The 20197-nt window shown below is 37.5% G+C and overlaps 1 protein-coding gene across 1 annotated transcript in view; it reads left to right on the top strand.

Moving 5' to 3' along the window:
* Positions 1 to 20197, top strand: part of SCCPDH (saccharopine dehydrogenase (putative)) — a 41267-nt gene that overhangs the window by 15330 nt on the left and 5740 nt on the right. Inside the window, exons 5-9 of the mRNA XM_058533577.1 lie at positions 1234 to 1283; positions 12104 to 12234; positions 12909 to 13026; positions 13848 to 13967; positions 14061 to 14117. Of these exons, the coding sequence (XP_058389560.1) occupies positions 1234 to 1283; positions 12104 to 12234; positions 12909 to 13026; positions 13848 to 13967; positions 14061 to 14117 (476 nt within the window). The remainder of the gene's footprint in view (positions 1 to 1233; positions 1284 to 12103; positions 12235 to 12908; positions 13027 to 13847; positions 13968 to 14060; positions 14118 to 20197) is intronic.

The raw sequence follows: 20197 nt of genomic DNA on the forward strand, positions 1-20197 counted from the left end.
TTAAAAAATTCTTTTAAGTCTGTAAAGTTTAGATATTTTCTTCATAATACCCCTACATATTTCTTTTTGAGATTGTTCCTAAATATTTAATAGTTTTTGTTACTTGGATAGGTTGTTTTTTTTCTTTTTAAGGGAGAAATATTACTTTAAGGTTTGTTTAAAAACTTTTTTTTCAGATACTGAAACCTAGGAGTCAGCATTTTAACAAGTACCCTCGCTGATTTTTGATGCAAATGGTCCACATCTTATTATATACTGTTTTAGGTGTTCTGTGTTCTTTCTGTGGATAAGGTTAGATCATAGAGCCATGTATCCAGGCCACATTCTCTTAACAACCCTTAGAATCATCTCCAGTGTGTTATACTTTAATGATGTATTCTTGGTTTTTGTCAGTGGTCAGACATTTTTGTGGCTACAGTTCTCTTCTCCTGTAACATCCTTGTTGATGACGTGGTTATTCGTTATCTTAGTGTCAGCTTTCTAAGGTCCCATGTTTTGATTTTCTCTTGGAATTAAAACTAGGAACACTCTCTTAAAAAGTTGATATATTTCATTTTATCAGATTTTGAGAATTAGCCAGCCCATTATGTTTTTCTTTTGTCTTACTGCTCTTGAGCAACTCAAAGATTAAATACTTAAGCATTATTCTTACATATCAGACCTCATGGTAATTATAAGTGATTTCTCCCCACTTTCTGGCTTTGGTTTTCTATTTTTACTTTATTATATTTTTATTTTGTTTTAAAAGCCTTATTTTAAGTATTTAAGCCATTGCAAAGGCCATTTTGATAGGTTTTCTGTACATTCATTGTTAAGTCACTACTAATAAGTCTTAGTGAAAGCTGTCATATTGGAAAAGAGAATAATTCCCATAGATGTAATTTTGAGAACTGTGTTCTGATGGCCTTCCGGAATAAGCAAGCTAAATTGTGGCCTTATTGGAAGAGATTTTTAGTGTTGTTAGTTTGAATATTAGAAAAGATTTTGCTGGTACTAGCAGTTACAGTTTATGCTAAACTGCTCCTTCTTTCGGGCAGTTTCCCTGGTCTCAGCTGCTTTTTAAGTCTGGTTACAATAATATAATGAAACTGTTATCAGTACAGATTTTCTGACTGTATCAGCTGTAGGCTTAGTAAAAGCAGTCCCTAAATGAATAAAAATAGTTTATTATTACTTGTCCTGGCTAAATAGATTCTATTTGATTTTACTTTTACCATTTTCCTACTCTTTTAGGTACTTTGACTGCTGTGGAAAGTTTCCTGACTGTACATTCAGGACCTGAGGTTAGTTTCTCTGTTTGTCAAGCATTTTCTAAGTTAATATTAAAAACATTTTGGAAATGATAGATGCCTCTTAAAAAAGATTTAGATTAATTAAATTTTATATGTATTTGTAATTTTTAGTGTATGAAAGTCATTATGTTTAATTTTAAAAAGTAAAGATACTAGATTGCTGAGAATTACTTTGACTTAAAATAGAATTTCTTTTTAAAACAACTGCATAATTCATGATATAAGAATGAATTACCATGATCCCAACACTCAAGTATCTATCATTGTTGTTCAATAAATGTTGTCAGCCAAGAAAATTATCACATAAATGTGAGTCAGTGCATTTTGATTATGTGCCTAACTTGAAATTAGGTGGTGGTGTGGCCATATAAGAAATGTATGATGGAAATGTAATCTTATGGAATTTATAGTCTATTTGGGAACATAAGATAGTTGCATTTCTGGGAAAGAACCATGTTTTATGATAGTACTTTTATTTGCCAATAGTGTCTGACCCAATTCTGTGTCTATACTTGAGGCTTCATAAGTATTTGTTCTCTGTAAAAAGTATTCATTCAACAAATAGTGTGTAGTAGTGAAAGTATATATAGTAGTGCAAGATAGTGTGACATATAAATGAGTAAGATGCAAATCCTGCCCTTAAAAATATAATCATTTAGCTTGGCAGGAGATAGAAAGTGTTTATTAAAGAGATCAAAGGAAAAACTGTAGGATTCTGAGAATGGAGAATGGAGGCCAGAGATCAAGAACTTTTTGGAGAAGCTGGGATATGGACTGAATTTTAAAGGTTGGTGCTGTGGAGATGGGGATAAGGGAGAGGAAATAGTATAGTAAAGGTGGAACTGTGGGGTGGTGTGGAGCACATTTAAGTAAGAGGAATGGTTCTGTTCATGTGGATTGTGGGTTCAGATTAATAAACACAAAGAACTATATAAAACATGCTAAAATTTGTGGTTACAGAGAATATCCACTAGAGTATCAGAATAAAGGGAAGCGATAGTGGGCCTGAATAATTTGGGATGCCTCATAGAGGCCTTACTAAGTTTAGCCTTGACAAGTGAATAGCATTTGGAAGGTCAGAGGTGGCAACGTGAGCAAAGGCTCAGAACCAAGAATGAAAGACATGCTTGGAATCCTGGTTAGCATTTCTAACTCTGAGTTAGAAACCCAACTCAACGTGATTTAAACCAACAAAACAAAAAGGATTTTATTGATTCATATAACCAAATGTCTGCAAAGAAGAGTATGGCTGCATCTAGGTGCTCAAATGGTATTATCAGAGCTGTTCTTTTTATTCTCTTGCCTTTTTCTGCCTCTTTCTTTTCTTGGACGTTCCTCTGTCTAGGCTCTTGACATGGCAGGGAAGGTGCTGGCAGCCCCAGCTATACATTGTCCTTAAGGTTCATGATTTCCCAGGAACAGCTACCACAATTTATATGTCAAATGATAGGGAAGATTAGTCAGGTATTGGCTCATTTGGCCATTCTTTAGCCTACCAATGTACCTGCAGTAATGGAGTAATCAGATTACCGAGGCCTGAGTCGTGAGCCTCTGGAGGGCAGATTATAGGGTCAAGCCCATCTGAACAACATGGAACAAGTTCCAAATAGGAAAAACGGTTTTATAAACAGAAAATGGGGTAGAGGGTTGCAGGGAATTAGTGCAGGCCTGACAAAAGACAGATATCCACTACAGGGAGACAGTGAGAAAATTGGTAGAGATAGAAAAGACGCTTCTTTTGAAAGAGCAGCAGGAGACACAATTGGAAAGACCAGATAGATCTAATGACGGTCTCTTCCCTTTACTAGAAGCAATAAAAGAGCTACTGAGTGGATGGTTATTATAGAGTCAAGTCAAGAATCTTTCCTAGAGTGGTTAAGAGTACAGATGTTGAAACTAGATTGCCTGGGCTTGAGTTCTGGCTTTGCCACTTTTCAGTGATGTGACCTTGGGCAAGTTTACTTATTCTCTGTGTGCCTCATTTCCTTCATTCATAGGAGATAATAATAGTATCTACTTCATATGGTTGCTATGTGGATTAAATTAGTCAGTGAATATAAATCAGAACAGTGGTTGGCAATTAGTAATTGCTCAGTAAATGTTATTAAATGTTATTGTGTTGACTGAGGCAAAATCCACTGCAATTTACATAGCAGATACTTATTTGGGCAATTAGAATTGCAATTTGGGAGATACAGATTCTGGTAGAAACCCAAAATGTGCTCCGAGTAAGACAAAGGAGGCAAGGGTTTATAAAGGCAAAAAGAGATCAGTTACACAGGTTGTTTTGCAAGATTTGTGATTGGTGCTGGCAACAGCTGTTACTCCTTGGCTCTATGTGATTGGTTGCTAAGGCCATTTCTAAGGCAAAAATTTCTTATCTATGAGAGTAGGCATGCTTCTTGCAAGAAGGTCAGGGTGACAGCAGTGAAGCACAGTTCCGTTCCATCTGGGTAGAGACGTGCGTAAGCCCCACTTGCGTAACGGCCTCCCAGCTTCATTTTAGAAACCTCGCATATGTTACTTCATTTTGTTATTACTGTCCACAGTTGTTATAAGGTCTTAAAGTTGGGGCTTAACTCAGAACAAGGAAGTTGAAGCATCCACAGTGATGCAGCTTCCTCTCCTATTCCTCTTAAAGCAAAATATAGAGCCTTAATTTCACAAAGATGGGAGAAGTCCCTTAATTCTGTACATCCCTTGGCACTAGATTGTTCTCCTGCCACTCCTTATCCTATTTTCTCCTTAAACTTTTTTATTTTACATAAAAAATTGAATCATTGACTATATGCTGGGCCATAAAGCAAGACTCAAAGAATTTCAGAGAACTGAAATCATTTACTCTAGAACAGTGCCATAGATCTTCCCAGTGATGAAAATGTTTATATGCTCTATAGTGGCTTCCCTACTGGATAGTGTAGCTCTAGAGCAGGGGTCAGCTCTAGAGCTAAGCTAAGAATGATGTTTTCATTTTTAAAGGGCTATAATAAAAAACAAGATATTCAGCAGAGACTATGTATGGCCTGCAAAGCCTGAAATATTTAGTCTGACCCTTTACAGAAGTAGAATGCCAACCACTGTTCTAGAGTATGTTTAAAATTTTTTTTTTTTTATTTTTTTTCCCCCCAAAGCCCCAGTAGATAGTTGTACGTCATAGTTGCACATCCTTCTAGTTGCTGTATGTGGGACGCGGCCTCAGCATGGCCAGAGAAGCAGTACATCGGTGCGCACCCGGGATCCGAACCCGGGCCGCCAGTAGCAGAGCACACGCACTTAACCGCTAAGCCACGGGGCCGGCCCTAGATTATGTTTTAGACTATAATGCAATTATACTAGAAATCAATGAAGAGATAACAAGAAAATCTCTGTATATTTGGGTATTAAGAAATATATTCCAAATTTATGTCATCAACCCAGACCTCTTTCCCAAACTCTGGACTTCAGATATCCAGTTGCCTAATTGACATCTCCACTTGAATATTTGATAGACATCTCAAACTGTATTTGTCCATAACTGCCTCCTGCTTTTCCTTCCCGAATGTTCTCTAACCACAGCTTATTTTATCAATTTCAGTTGATAGTGATGTGTCCTTGCAAATATTCAGGCCAAACAGTGGGGTCATTGCTGTCTTCTCTCTCTGAAACCTGTATCCAGTCTCTCAGGAAATCCTATTGATTCTGCCTTCAAAATATATCAGAATCTGACCACTTTTCACCACTTGTCTTGCTGCCTCTCTACTCTTGCCACCGCCTATTCCCCTATAGTCTGTGCTCAACACAACAGCCAGGATGATCCTTTTCAGACGTAACTCAGATCATGTCCCTCCTTAGCTCAGAATTCTTCAGTGGCTTCCTATTGCATTCAGAATGGAAGCCACAGTCCTTACAGCAGTGTGCAAGGTTATGAATGATCTGGCCCCAGTTACCTCTCCAGCCTCCTCCCCCACCCTTTGCCCCTTGTTCATTCTTCAGTTACACTGACCTCTGTGCTACTCCTGAACACACCAGCACACTTCTGCCTTAGGGCTTTTGTACTGGCTATATCCTTTGCCTGAAAATAGTTCTCAAAGATATTTGCATGACTAACTCCCTCACCTCCTTCAAGTCGTTTCTCAAGTATCACTTTCCTGATGAAGCCTACCCTGACCACCCTATTCAGAATTGTAAACTAATTCCTTTGCCTAGCACTCCCAGTTCATCTTACCTACTCTCCTTTTTCTTTTTTTCCTATAGTAGTTCTCACCTTCTAAATTCTGTATATTTTTTATTGACTTTATCACCCTCTCTGGAATGTAAGTACCACAAAAAGATGGATCTTTCTCTGTTTAATTCACCGAGCACCTAGAACAGTGCTACTGACATAATAGCAGCTCAGTAAGTGTTTGTTGAATGAATTGAGTGAACAAGGTTAACTTTACCATGATACCAAAACCTTACAATGACAATTCAAAATGGAAAAATACAGTCCAGTTTCATAGAAACATAGATATAAAAATCCTACACAAAATATTAGCAAGTTAAAAGCAGGAGTATATAAAAAAGAATACCTTTTGACCAAGTTGGTTTTAGAGAAGGAATGCAAGGTTTAACATTGTGTAATTGCTGTAATTCACTTCATTAACAGGTTAAAGGAGGAAAATCATATCTCAGTAAATAGAGAAAAAACTTTAAAAAAATTTTTTATTGGTGTCATAATAGTTTATAACATTGTGAAAGAGAAAAACTTTTGATAAAATGTAGTATCCATTCACTCTTAAAACTTATAGCAAACTAGGAGAGGAAAGGAAGATTATCTTTTTTAAAAAAGCTATAACAAATATGATAGCCAGTGTTTAACATGGAAAACTTTTGCTCTGAGCTCAGGAATAAGACTTGGGTGCTCACTATCATTACTTCAAGATCCTAGCCAGAGCAGTAAGGTAGGAAAAAAGAAAGAAACTATATAGATTAGAAAAGAAGAAACAAAACTATTTTTGCAGATAATATAATGTGACTGTAGAAAATTCAAAAGAATCTACAGGCAATATTATTAGAATTAATAAAAGAGTTTCATAAATTGCTGGAGAAATTCTTTTTCTTACCTAGTTGAGTTGGCTAGACCCTCCAGCACAATGGTGAACAGAAGTGGCAAGAGCTGACATCCTTGCCTTGTTCCTGATCTTAGAAATATTTCAGACTTTTAACATTAAGTATGATATTAGCTGAGGGTTTTCATAGATACTCTTAATCTTCTATTCCTAGTTTGAGTGTTTTTAATGTAACAAATATTATGTTTTATTAAATACTTTTACTGTATCTATTGAGGTGATCATGGTTTTTGTTTTTTATTCTATTCTGTTCTTACAGTATATTACATAAGATTGATTTTCATATGTTGAACCAACCTTGCATTCCTGGGATAAATCCCACTTAGTCATAGTATATCCCTTTTTATGTATTGCTGGGTTTAGTTTGCTAGTATTTTGTTGATGATTGTTTTTGCATCTATATTTATAAGGAATATTGGTCTGTAGTTTTCTGGTGATGTCTTTGTCTGGTTTTGGTATCAGGTTAATTAATACTGGCCATTTTGGGAAGAGTTTGTAAAGAATTGGTGTTAATTCTTTAAACATTTGGTAGAATTCATCAGTGAAGTCACCTGGGCCTGGGTTTTTCATTGTGGGAAGTTTTTTGATTACTAATTCAACCTCTTTACTTATAGGTTTATTAGGATTTTCTATTTCCTCTTAAGTCAGTTTTGGTAGTTTGTATCTGCTTTAGTTTCCTAGGACTGCTTGTAACAAGTACTACAAACTGAGTTGCTTAAACAACAGAAGTTTATTGTTCTCACAGTTCTGGAGGCTAGAAGTCCCAGATTAAGATGTCAGCAGGGTTGGTTCCTTCTGAGAGCTGTGAGGGAGAATAAGTTCCATGCTTCTCTCCAGCTTCTGATGGTTTGCTGGCAATCTTTGATGTTCCTTAGCTTGTAAATGCATCAGTCCAATCTCTGCCTTTGTCTTTGCGTGGTGTACTCCCTGTGTACGTGTCCACGTCCAAATTTCTTTTTATAAGGACAACAGTCGTTTTGGATTAGGGGCCCACCTACTCTAGTATGACTTCATCTTAACTAATTACATCTACAACAACCCTATTTCCAAATAAGTTCACGTTCTGAGGTACTGGGGGTTAGGCCTTGAACATATAAATTTTGGGGGGACGCAGTTCAATCCATAACAGTATCTTTCTAGGAATTTGTCCATTTCATCTAGGTTATCTAACTTATTGGCATACCATTCATAGTATTCCCTTATACTCCTTTTTATTTCTGTAAAGTTGGTATTAATGTCCCTTCTTTCATTCCTGATTTTAGTAATTTGAGGTTTTTTTTCCTGTCTCTCTCTATTGTTTTTTTTGGTCAGTCTAGCTAAAGGCTTGTCAATTTGCTTGATTTCCTCAAAGAACCAATTTTTGGTTTCATTGATTTTCTCTATTTTTTTCTATTCTCTGTCCATTTATTTCCACTCTAGTCTTTATTGTTGCTGGATACAAAATTAATGTGATGGCCGGCCCCGTGGCTTAGCAGTTAAGTGCGCGCACTCCACTGCTGGTGGCCCGGGTTTGGATCCCAGGCGCGCACCGACGCACCCCTTCTCCAGCCATGGTGGGGCCGCATCCCACATACAGCAACTAGAAGGGTGTGCAGCTATGACATACAGCTATCTACTGGGGTTTTGGGGGAAAAAATAAATAAATAAATAAAATTATTAAAAAAAATTTAATGTGAAAGTCAGTTGCATTTCTGTATACCAGCTACAGTTATAAAGTGATTTTTTTTAAAAAAAGAGACCATTTATAATGGCACAAAAAAATCAAGTACCTACAAATAAGTAATAGAAAATGTGCAAGATTTCTGTAAAGGAAACTATAAAATGTTAGTGAGAGACCTTGAAGAAGGCAAATAAATGGAAGAATCCACCATATTCATGGGTTGGAACACTCAATTTTGTTAAGATGTCAGTTTTCCTCAAATTGATGTATCATCCCGTATAATTCCAATCAGAATCTCAAACAGGGTTGGTTGGTTGGTTTGTTTTGTTCTGGTGTGCAACTTGATAAGCTAATTCTAAAATGTATATTGAAATGCAGAGGGCCGAGAATAGCCAAGACATTTTGTGAAGGAGAATCAGGTAGAAAGGCGCTCTTGGATATCAAGACTTATTATTAAGTCAGTGTTGCATTGGCAGAGGGATATCAGTAGGCCAGAGGAACAGAATAAAGAGCTCAGGGTAGTTCGTACGTATATAAACACTTGTTTATGGTAGAGGACTTTTCAGGAGATAATGTTGGGACAGTTGGGTATCTATATGGAGAAAAAGTGAAATTGGACTCATACTTTGCACTGTGTGTAACAGTCAAGTTTAGGTGGACTGTAGACCCAAATGCGAAAGGCAGAATAGTAAAGCTGTTAGAAGATGACATATGTCATGGCCTCAAGGTCAGGAATGGCTGCTTTTTTTCTCCCCCCAGAAATATACTTTATTTATTTATTTAATTTATTATTATTATTTTATTGAGGTCATAATAGTTTATAACATTGTGAAATTCAGTTGTACATTATTATTTGTTACCATACGTATGTGCCCCTTTGCCCCTTATGCCCACCCCCCAACCCCCTTCCCCTCTGGTAACCACTAATCTGTTCTCTTTGTCCATGTGTTTGTTTATCTTCCACATATGAGGGAAATCATGTGGTGTTTGTCTTTCTCTGTGTGGCTTATTTCGCTTAACATCATACCCTGGGTCCATCCATGTTGTTGCAAATGGGACAATTTTGTCTTTTTTTCTGGCTGAGTAGTGTTCCGTTGTATATATATACCACATCTTTATCCATTCATCAGTTGATGGGAACTTGGGTTGCTTCCATGTCTTGGCTGTTGTGAATAATGCTGCAATGAATATAGGGGTGCATAAGTCTTTAAATTGTTGATTTCAAGGTCTTTGGGTAAATACCCGGTAGTGGGATACACCAGCAGTGTATGAGAGTTCCCTTTTCTCCAAATCCTCTCCAACATTTGTTGTTTTTTGTCTTGATAATTATAGCCATTCTGCCGGATGTAAGGTGATACCTCATTGTAGTTTTGATTTGCATTTCTCTAATGATTAGTGATGTTGAACATCTTTTCATGTGCCTATTGGCCATCTATGTATCCTCTTTGGAAAAATGTCTGTTCAGATCCTCTGCTCATTTTTTGATCGGGTTGTTTGTTTTTTTGTTGTTGAGTTGTATGAGTTCTTTATATATTTTGGAGATTAACCCCTTGTCGGATATATGATTTACAAATATTTTCTCCCAGTTGGTGGGTTGTCTTTTCGTTTTGTTCTTGGTTTCCTTTGCCTTGCAGAAGCTCTTTGGTCTGATGAAGTCCCATTTATTTATTTTTTCTTTTGTTTTTCTTGTCCGAGTAGACATGGTATTCAAAAAGATCCTTCTAAGACCAACGTCGAAGAGTGTACTGCCTGTATTTTCTTCTAGGAGTTTTCTGGTTTCACGTCTTACCTTCAAGTCTTTAATCCATTTTGAGTTAACTTTTGTTTGTGGCGAAAGATAATGGTCTACTTTCGTTGTTTTGCATGTGGCTGTCCAGTTTTCCCAACACCATTTATTGAAGAAAATTTCCTTTCTCCATTGTGTGTTCCTGGCTCCTTTGTGGAAGATTAGCTGTCCATAGATGTGAGGTTTTATTTCTGGGCTTTCAATTCTGTTCAATTGGTCTGTGAGTCTGCTGTTGTACCAGTACTATGCTGTTTTGATTACTGTAGCTTTCTAGTATATTTTAAAGTCAGAGATTGTGATGCCTCCAGGTTGATTCTTTTTTCTCAGGATTGCTTTAGCTATTCGGGGTCTTTTGTTGCCCTATATGGATGTTAGGATTCTTTGTTCTATTTCCATGAAGAACGTCATTGGGATTCTGATTGGAATTGCATTGAATCTGTAGATTCCTTTAGATAGTATGACATTTTAACTATGTTTATTCTTCCAATCCATGAACATGGAATATCTTTCCATTTCTTTATGTCATCATTGATTTCTTTCAGTGTCTTACAGTTTTCATTGTATAGATCATTCACCTCCTTGGTTAAATTTATTCCTAAATATCTTATTCTTTTTTGTTGCAATTGTAAATGGGATTATCTTCTTTAGTTCTCCTTCTGTTAGTTCGTTATTAGAGTATAGAAATGCAACTGATTTTTGTAAGTTGATTTTGTACCCTGCAACTTTGCTGTAGTTGTTGATTATTTCTAATAGTTTTCCGATGGATTCTTTAGGGTTTTCTATGTATAGAATCATGTCATCTGCAAACAGCAAGAATTTCACTTCGTCCTTGCCATTTGGATGCCTTTTATTTCTTTTTCTTGCCTAATTGCCCTGGCCAAAACCTCCAGTACTATATTGAATAAGAGTGGTGACAGTGGGCACCCTTGTCTTGTTCCTGTTCTTGGAGAGATGGCTTTCAGTTTTTCCCTGTTGAGTATGATATTGGCTGTGGATTTGTCATATATGGCCTTTATTGTGTTGAGGTACTTTCCTTCTATACCCATTTTGAGAGTTTTTATCATAAACAGGTGCTGGATCTTATCAAATGCTTTCTCTGCATCTATTGAGATGATCATGTGATTTTTATTCCTCATTTTGTTACTGTGGTGTATCATATTGATTGGTTTGTGGATGTTGAACCATCCCTGTGTATAATCCCTGGTATAAATCCCACTTGATCACGGTGTATGATCCTTTTAATGTGTTGCTGTATTTGGTTTACCGGTATTTTGTTGAGGATTTTTGCATCCATTTTCATCAGTGATATTGGCCTGTAGTTTTCCTTCTTTGTGTTGTCGTCATCTGGCTTTGGGATCAGGGTGATGCTGGCCTCGTAGGATGAGTTAGGAAGTGTTCCATCTTCCTCTATTTTTTGGAATAGTTTGAGAATAATAGGTATTAAATCTTCTTTTAATGTTGGGTAGAATTTTCCAGAGAAACCATCTGGTCCTGGACTTTTATGTTTTGGGAGGTTTTTGATTACTGTTTCAATCTCTTTACTTGTGATTGGTCTATTCAGAGTCTCTATTTCTTCTTGATTCAGTTTTGGGAGGTTGTATGAGTCTAAGAATGTATCCATTTCTTCTAGATTGTCCTATTTGTTGGCACATAGTTATTCATAGTATTCTCTTATAATCCTTTGTATTTCGGGACATAGTTATTCATAGTATTCTCTTATAATCCTTTGTATTTCGGGACATAGTTATTCATAGTATTCTCTTATAATTCTTTGTATTTCTGTGGTATCTGTTGTAATTTCTCCTCTTTCATTTCTAATTTTATTTATTTGAGCCTTCTCTCTTTTTTTTTTAGTAAGTCAATTTTGTTTATCTTCTCAAAGAACCAGCTCTTAGTTTCATTGATGCTTTCTACTGTTTTTTTGGTTTCTATTCCATTTATTTCTGTTCTGAGTTTTATTATTTCTCTCCTTCTGCTGACTTGGGGCTTTCTTTGTTGTTCTTTTTCTTGTTCTGTTAGGTGTAGTTTAAGACTGCTTATTTGAGATTTTTCTTGTTTGTGAAGGTGGGCTTGTATTGCTATGACTTTCCCTCTTAGGACCGCTTTTGCTGCATCCCATGTGAGTTGGTATGGTGTATTTTCATTTTCACTTGGATGATGCCTTGCCTAAGTAGAGGTGAAATATTCTTTCTGTCAATTATCCGTTACTTGGTTTTACATTTTAGAAATTATCTCATAAGACATGTTTCTTTAACTCTTTCTTGAATTATTTTGTTAGGGTTTGTGCATTCATGATGGTACCTGGAAGTCAGCAGTTTATGGTTTTGGAGATCAGAGTAATTTGAAAAAACTACGAAATCAGGCAAATCTGAAACCTGTCCCAATTGTTGGTCCAAAATTGAAAAGAAGGTATGTTAACTCAAAATCTATTCTTTGGTATATCTAGTCTAAGTATATTGTTGTTGATAATGGCTGTTAATAAAGTAAGTATGCTACTAAGAAAAGCCTGGAGACTATTTTGTAGTAAGTTCAGGATTGTTTCCAAAGATAAATAAAATATAATTAATATGTTACCCTAAGCTTAAGTACTTCATATATTATAATACATTTAGACCCTGCGAAAAAATGAATTTTATGATTCTTCACTGTCAATATCAAAATTAAATGTCAATTACATTTTATGCAGTAAAACCACCATCTTACAGTGTGATGATTTATATAGATTAATCATTCAATCTATTACTAGCGTTTATATATGAGAACTTTAAATTCAAGAGTTTGGCTGTTGACATGTGTGTTCTTTTTATCATTGTCTAGTGAAATTGATGGGGCAAAACCTCGTTAAACTATGTGTTAAGTACCCATGGTGTGAGGAATACCACACTGTTCCACTTGTCACTTTTTTGGGGTGTAGGTGTAGAGAACAAAGAACAAATACTGAAATGAATTTTAATTAAGAGCAGATCTGCCATCTTCATCGTTACTCCTTCCTCAAGAAAAGTTAAAATTTTTATTCAGAAATTTACCAGTTAAAGTTGTGGTCACTGTAAATGGAGAAAGTGCAACATGGGTCTGTCTTGCAGGTGGCCAATTTCTTACTGCAGAGAACTCAACAGCTATTCCATTCCTTTTTTGGGAGCAGATACGTCTGTTGTGAAGCGGACTCAGCGTTACTTGCATGAAAACTTAGAGCAATCACCTGTAAGTGTATATAATTTATTTTTTAATAAAGAGTATCCTGTGTTTGTTACAGTTCCCCTATCTGTTTAATGTAGGATTTTTATGTTTATAAAGCAAAAAAAGAAAGCTCAATAAGGCATGTTTCAGTTTCTGGAGTATACAGGATCAGTAGTGTAGAGCATTTTGCATTTTATGGGGTGGTAATAGCCTCCCCCTATAATTCAAATCTGGGCTGCTGAATGCCTGTTTAATGAACACAACAGCGGCAAGTTCAGTACCGGAAATCCTGGTGTCATAAACACCCGACAATCTTATTTAGAGTTTCAGCTGCTGGAATACTCTTTCTATTGCTTGTGGAGATGTCTGGATTCTTCTTTCTTCTCTCCTTGCTACCTCTGGAGTACCATCCTACTCCTTTTGGTGTGGGAAGTAATTGCTCCCACTGGCGAGGCTTGAAAAGGAAACTATCTCAAGTTAAAAGATAAGAGAGTATTTTCTCATAGAAGAGGTTGTAAGTGGAGTCTACATTCTGTGATGTGTAATTGCTAAACTCGAGTATATTATTGTGCACTTTTTATATATGGATTGTGTGGACTTTTGTGTTCAAGTAGGGAAAGTTAATTACCATTTGCAACACTTTCTTTAAAAAATATGCTCCCAATGTCTGGTTTCTGAACAAGCTTTCAGAAGCTTGAATATATGAATATAACATATTCATAAAGTGGAAACTGCTTTTGTTTGATATTTATAACTATAGAGTAAGTTATAAGTAGCTAACATTTTTGTATTACTTGGTCTAAAAAAGTAGAGAGTAACATTCTGACTTTATATTCTTTGTCTAGGTTCAATATGCTGCTTATATAACTGTGGGAGGCATCACCTCTGTTATTAAGCTGATGTTTGCAGGACTTTTCTTTTTATTCTTTGTGAAGTTTGGCATTGGAAGGCAGCTTCTCATAAAAGTAAGTAATATTTTTATGAAATTAGATCTTCAGAAGTATTTTCCATAAGTTTGAAAAAATATCACTGAGGATTTGTTTCCTTTTTTCCTTTAGTTCCCATGGCTCTTCTCCTTTGGTTATTTTTCCAAACAAGGTCCAACACAAAAACAGGTAACCCTTTCTTTTGTTCCAGGTCTCTAAAATAATATTTTTCTTTATTTTGTTTTTACTTTTCCTCAGTGCAGTGACAATAACGGCTAAGACTTGATGGGGGCACTTACGATGTTTCAAACACTCTTTTATGTTCTTTACGTAAATTAGATGACTTAGTCTTTTCAAACGCCCCTTGAGGTAGGTATTATCTCCATTTTACAGATGAGGAAACTGAGGCAAAGAGAGCCTAAGAAACTTGCCCAAGGTCCTTTAGTGAGTAAGTGGCCAAGCTGGGATGAGAACCCAGCCCTGTGCCTCCAGAAATTATATTCTCTTTACTTCCTAGAGATTTCTCATACTTTTACTCTTCCATTTTTCTCCTCCGTTATTTCCTCCTTTTGACCCCTACTTCCCCCTCCCAAGCTTCCCTTCCCCTTCCTCTTCCACATGCCCTGGATCCCTATGGTAGATAAATTGAATTACTGTCTGTCCAACATCCTCAACAGTATGACTGCTTCATTTTCTACCATTTGGCTTGCAGATGCCAACCCTGAGTCAGTCCTTGGGTCATTTAGCCTTCATCCCTTTTACACTAGGTACTACTGGGGGTAAATGCCACCACTGAGGAGAGTAGCACCACAAATTCATGCTTCCCCCTCAGTGGAGCTTTAAACATCACTTGCTGATCCTTTTACTTTTCATTAGTCATCTCTCCATCTCCTCTCAGTGGCTTTTTTCAAAAACCCAGCTCTCTTCCCTGTCTGCCGTTATCACAAGTCCTGCTTTACCGATGGAATTGAGAACATCTGCTGTGTATCCCCTCAGATTCCTGTTCCCCACCTATTGTCACTGCTCGCATCTTCACCTTCTTTCTTCCTCTCTCAAAGAGGTATTCTCCCGTACAAACAAGACCGATCCCGCCACCTGTGCTCTTTAAAACTCAGGCATTCCTTGTGTGGCAGGCACAGGGCTAAGTGCTTTACGTTTCATTTAGTCCTCCAACAACCATCTAGGTCAATGTATTTTTATTATCCACTTTTTAAAGTTGAGGAAATAATGAGAGAGGGTGTTACTCGCCTCAGTTCACATAGCTAGAATGTGGTGGATCCTGGAGTCAACAGCCTGAGTCTTTACCACTACTGCTGCTTTTGATTAGATTCCCTCCTGACTTCATCAGTTGGTTATTCCTTTTCTCTCCTCTGAACTCTCCTCCTCCTCTCGACAGGTTCTTTCTCCTCATCCTATAAACATGCCAATGTCCTTTCCAACCTGAAGAACAGTCCTTGACCCTTCCTTCACCCTTCCTTGGCCCCTCGCTAAAGTCACCATTAGCCTATTCCTGCTAAGCGCGTGCGTGCTTTGAGTCCTTATTTAGTCTGTTCTCTCTTATATTATTGTCCTTCTAGAAATGTTCATTTGCCTCAGCTTCTGAGATCATTGCTCTTCTGAGTTTCTGCTCTGTTCCTTCTCTGCCTTTGCTATGTCCTCTCTGCTTTCTACTCCTTAACTGTTGATCATCCCCGGGGTTCCATCCTTGGCCCACTTCTCACTCACTCTCCCTAAGTGATCTCAGCAGTGCTCTTAACCGGCACACTTAGATCTCCAGATTTACATATCCAGCTATTTTACTAGAAGTCTTGACCCGTATATCCCTCAAGTACTTCAAATTTAACATGTCAAAATCTGAACTTCTTTCCCCCAGTGCTCTTCTTCCTTCTATATTTCCCATCCCAGTTAGTGGCTCTGTTATCTGCCCAGTCACAACGTAGGCATCATTCTAGGTTTTTCTCCAACTCTATCACAACTGCCTTGGTTCAGGCTCTTATCTCTCTCTCTCTCTTTTTTTTTCTAATTGTAGTAAAACACACATAACATAAAATGTATCATCTTAACCATTTTTAAGTGTTCAGTGGTATCAAGTACATTCATTATTGTTATGTAGCCATCACCACCATCCATTTCCAGGATTGTTTTCATCTTGCAAAACTGGAACTCTATACCCATTAGACAATAACTCTCCTGTTCCGTCTTCCTCCAGGTCCTGGCTAGCACTGTTCTTCCTTCTGTCTCTATGATTTTGACTGCTCTAAGTTCCTCATACAAGTGGAGTGATACAGTATTTGTCTTTTTGTGACTGGCTAATTTCACTTTGTGTATTGTCCTCAAGTTTCATCCATGTTGTAACAGGTGTCAGAATTTCCTTTGTTTTTAAGGCTGAATAATATTATTCTCTTGTGTGTGTGTGTGTGTGTGTGTGTGTGTGTGTGTGTGTGTGTGTACCACATTTGGCTTATCCATTCATTTGTCCATGGACACTTGGGTTACTTCCACCTTTTGGCTGTGGTGAATAGTGCTGCTATGAACATGGGTGTGCAAATACCTCAAGACCCTACTCTCAGTTCTTTTGGGTGTATACCCAGAAGTGCAATTAGTGGATCCTATGGTAATTCTATTTTTAATTTTTTGAGGAACCTCCAAACTGTTTTCCACTGCAGCTGCACCTTTTTACGTTCTTACCAACTGTGCACAAGAGTTCCAGTTTGTCTGCATCCTTGCCAACACTTATTTCGGTTTTTTTCATAGTAGCCACCCTAATAGGGGTGAGGTGGTATCTCTTTATGGTTTTCATTTGCATTTCCCTAGTGATTAGTGACGTTGAACGTCTTTTCATGTGCTTATTGGCCATTTGTATATCTTCTTTAGAGAAATGTCTATTCATGTCCTTCGCCCATTTTTGAATCGGGTTGTTTGTGTTTTTGTTGTTGAGTTTTAGGAGTTCTCTATATATTCTGAATATTAATACCTTATCAGATATGTGATTTGAAAATGTTTTCTTCCATTCTGTAGGTTGTCTTTTCACTCTGTTGATAGCGCAGGCCCTTATCTCTGGACTGAACTGTCCATAGCCGCCCTATGATTTCTTTCCAATCCATCTTCCCACTGCTGTCCAAGAGATCTGTGACACAAATCTGACTGTTATCACCTTCTTTAAAATGCTTCCCTGACTAACTGCTTTGGCAGTGATTTTTGACCTGGGACTTTATATGTCAGGGAGCTTTTTCCAAATACATGTCCTGAGCCTGGCGTCTGGACATTCTGATTCAGTAGGTGTGGAGTAGGGCCTGGAAGTATGGAGCAATGGTTCTCAGCTTTGGGAGAGAGCCCAAAACTGATGACCAGAGATTTGGGTTTCATTGGTCTGGAATGTGTCCTAGGCATCAGGCTTTTTAAAAGCTCCCAGTGACGCTAATGTGCTTCCAAGGTTGTGAATCACTGATGAGGAGGTAGGAAGGTTCCAGGTCAGATTTGGGTGATTTTTGTTCACACCCCCAGAGCACCACTGGCTGGAAGTCTATCTCTGGGAGATGTGAGGCCCTTCATGATCTACTCTGGAATGGCAGATGGGTTTCATTTTTCGTGCTGTGAGTAATTGGTAGTAGCAGCCTAGAGGCTGTGTTGAAAATTGTCTAAAGCTGATTGTGTGCCTAACCCGAGAGGGTTAAGGTCCGGTAGCACGTGTGCCTCAAGCTGGGGAGGGGACAAGTGCTGGCCTGTGTGTCTGACCTTGTCCACACCTCTGGCACGTTAGTGCCACCCCATTCCTCTTCACTCGTATGTTCTAGCCGTGTTAGACTGTAATCCACCATGCTACTGCATCCCTTCTTACCTTTTTTTTTTTCCCCCGGAGCAGTCCTTAAATTTAAAAAACTAGGAACCACTGGTGTAGGAGTAGCGTGAGTTTGAAAAGAAGGAAGTACTTGCACTGGTCCTGATTCTAGTCCTGAAACTTGCTAATTGCGATATAGGTTCTTATCACTGCCCCAGACTTATCATGGCCAGGAGAATTGGTTACTCACTCTAGCTGATTCACAAGAGTCTGAAGTATATAAACCAGAATACAGTTAATTAACTTAATCAGAACTATATCTATTAGGTAGATAGGATAAGTTCAGGACGGCATTGTCCTGCTTGCTTATTCTCTCCATTTAGGCAAATTACAGAAGACAAATTATTAACTTTTTTTTTGGCTAACTAAGGAATCAGTCTCCACAAGAGACACTGCTGTCAGATGGACTACGGTTCAGGTGGCCTGGAAGATATCCTCTCCCTTCGACTATGTGTGGACAGGCGGAGCCAACAACTTCTCCCCTCCTCCCCCTTTCCTTTTCTCTTTTCCTTTCTTCTCTGCTCTTCCCCTTCTCTCTCTTCCCTACTTCGGAGGCTGGCCAACACTAATTCTGGGACATTTAGTATAGAGTGTACAGTCAGGCCTTGAAAGGCCTGGATGCCATTCTATTATTTTAAGAAAATCTCTCTCAGGTCTCATGAGCTGACTTACAGTTTATAATTTAATGCTCAGACATTTGCTCAGGCATTTATAAGGCTACACGTCGTGGGATAAAGGAGAGAAATGGGAACAAGAAGCAGCATGCCTGAGAAGGCTGCCAAATATCACGGCACCCAGGAAATCTGCTTGGTTTCTTTTGTGAAACTTATGCAACTTGGCTTCCTCCCATTTTTCTTTGAAATTCATCTTCTTTGGTATTGACCTTTGACAGCATATGGCCTTGGACATATATGAGTAGCTGATTCTATTGCTGCTTTTAAGGAATAGTCACTTAATTTTGGTAAATGTACTGAAAAGCCCATATCTTTCTCTTTTTCTTTCTTTTTTTTTAATTCAATTTATTTAAACTAAAAAAGAAACCAAAAACAGTTCACTCATTTCTCTCACTGCCCCAACCCCCACCTTTGGTAGCCACCAATCTGTTCTCTGTGTCTGTGAGCTTAGTTTATGTATATATGTGTATGTTTTTTTTAGATTTCACATGTAAGGGAGAGCAAATAATATTTGTCCTTCTCTGACTTATTTCACTTAGCATAATGCCCTGAAGGTCCATCCATGTTGTTGCAAATGGCAAGATTTCATTCTTTCTTTTTTATGGCTTAATAATATTTCATTGTATATATGTATACCACAATTTCTTTATCCATTCATCCATCAATGGACACTTATATTGTTTCCATATCTTGGCTATCGTAAATAATGCTGCAGTGAACATGGTGCAGGTGTTTTCGAATTAGTGTTTTCATTTTCTTTGGATAAATACCCAGAAGTGGAATTGCTGGACCATGTGATAGTTGTTTTTAATTTTTTGAGGAACCTCCATACTGTTTTCCATAGTAGCTATACCAATGTATGTTCCCAGCAATACTGCGTGAGGGTTCCCTTTTCTCCACATCCTCGCCAACACTTGTTATTTCTCATTTTTTTTATAATAGCCATTGTAACAAGTGTGAGGTGATATCTCATTGTGGTTTTGATTTGCCTTTCCCTTATTACTAATGATGTAGAGCATCTTTTCATATACCTATTGGCCATTTGCATGTCTTTGGAAAAATGTCTATTCAGATCTTCTGCCCATTTTTTAATCAGATTGGTTTTTAGCTGTTGAGTTGTATGGGTTCATTTTGGATAATAGCCCCTTATCAGATATATGATATACAACTATTTTCTCCCATTCAGTAGGTTGCCATTTCATTTTGTTCATGGTTTCCTTTGCTGTGCAGAAACTTTTTAGTTTTATGTAGTCCCACTTGTTTATTTTTGCTTTTGTTGTTTTTGCTTTTGGTGTCAGATTCAAAAAATCACCGCCAAGACCTATGTCAAGGAGCTTACTGCCTATGTTTTCTTCTAGGAGTTTTATGGTTTCAGGTCTGATGGTCAAGTCCATTTTGAGTTAATTTTTGTGTATGGTGTAAGATAGTGGTCCAATTTCATTCTTTTGCATGTGGCTGTCCAATTTTCCCAACACAATTTATTGAAGAGACTGTCCTTTCCCCATTTTATATTCTTGGCTCCTTTGTCATAAATTAATTGACTATATATGCATGAGTTATTTCCAGGCTCTCTATTCTGTTCCATTGATCTTTGTGTGTGTTTTTATGCCAATACCTTACTGTTTTAATTACTACAGCTTTGTAATATAGTTTGAAATCTGGGAGTGTGATGCTTCCGGCTTTGTTCTTTCTCAAGATGGCTTTGGCTATTTAGGTTCTTTTATGGTTCCATACAAATTTTAGAATTGTTTGTTCTA

This window comes from Diceros bicornis, chromosome 38, assembly GCF_020826845.1.
Source record: "Diceros bicornis minor isolate mBicDic1 chromosome 38, mDicBic1.mat.cur, whole genome shotgun sequence".
Taxonomy (NCBI): Eukaryota; Metazoa; Chordata; class Mammalia; order Perissodactyla; family Rhinocerotidae; genus Diceros; species Diceros bicornis.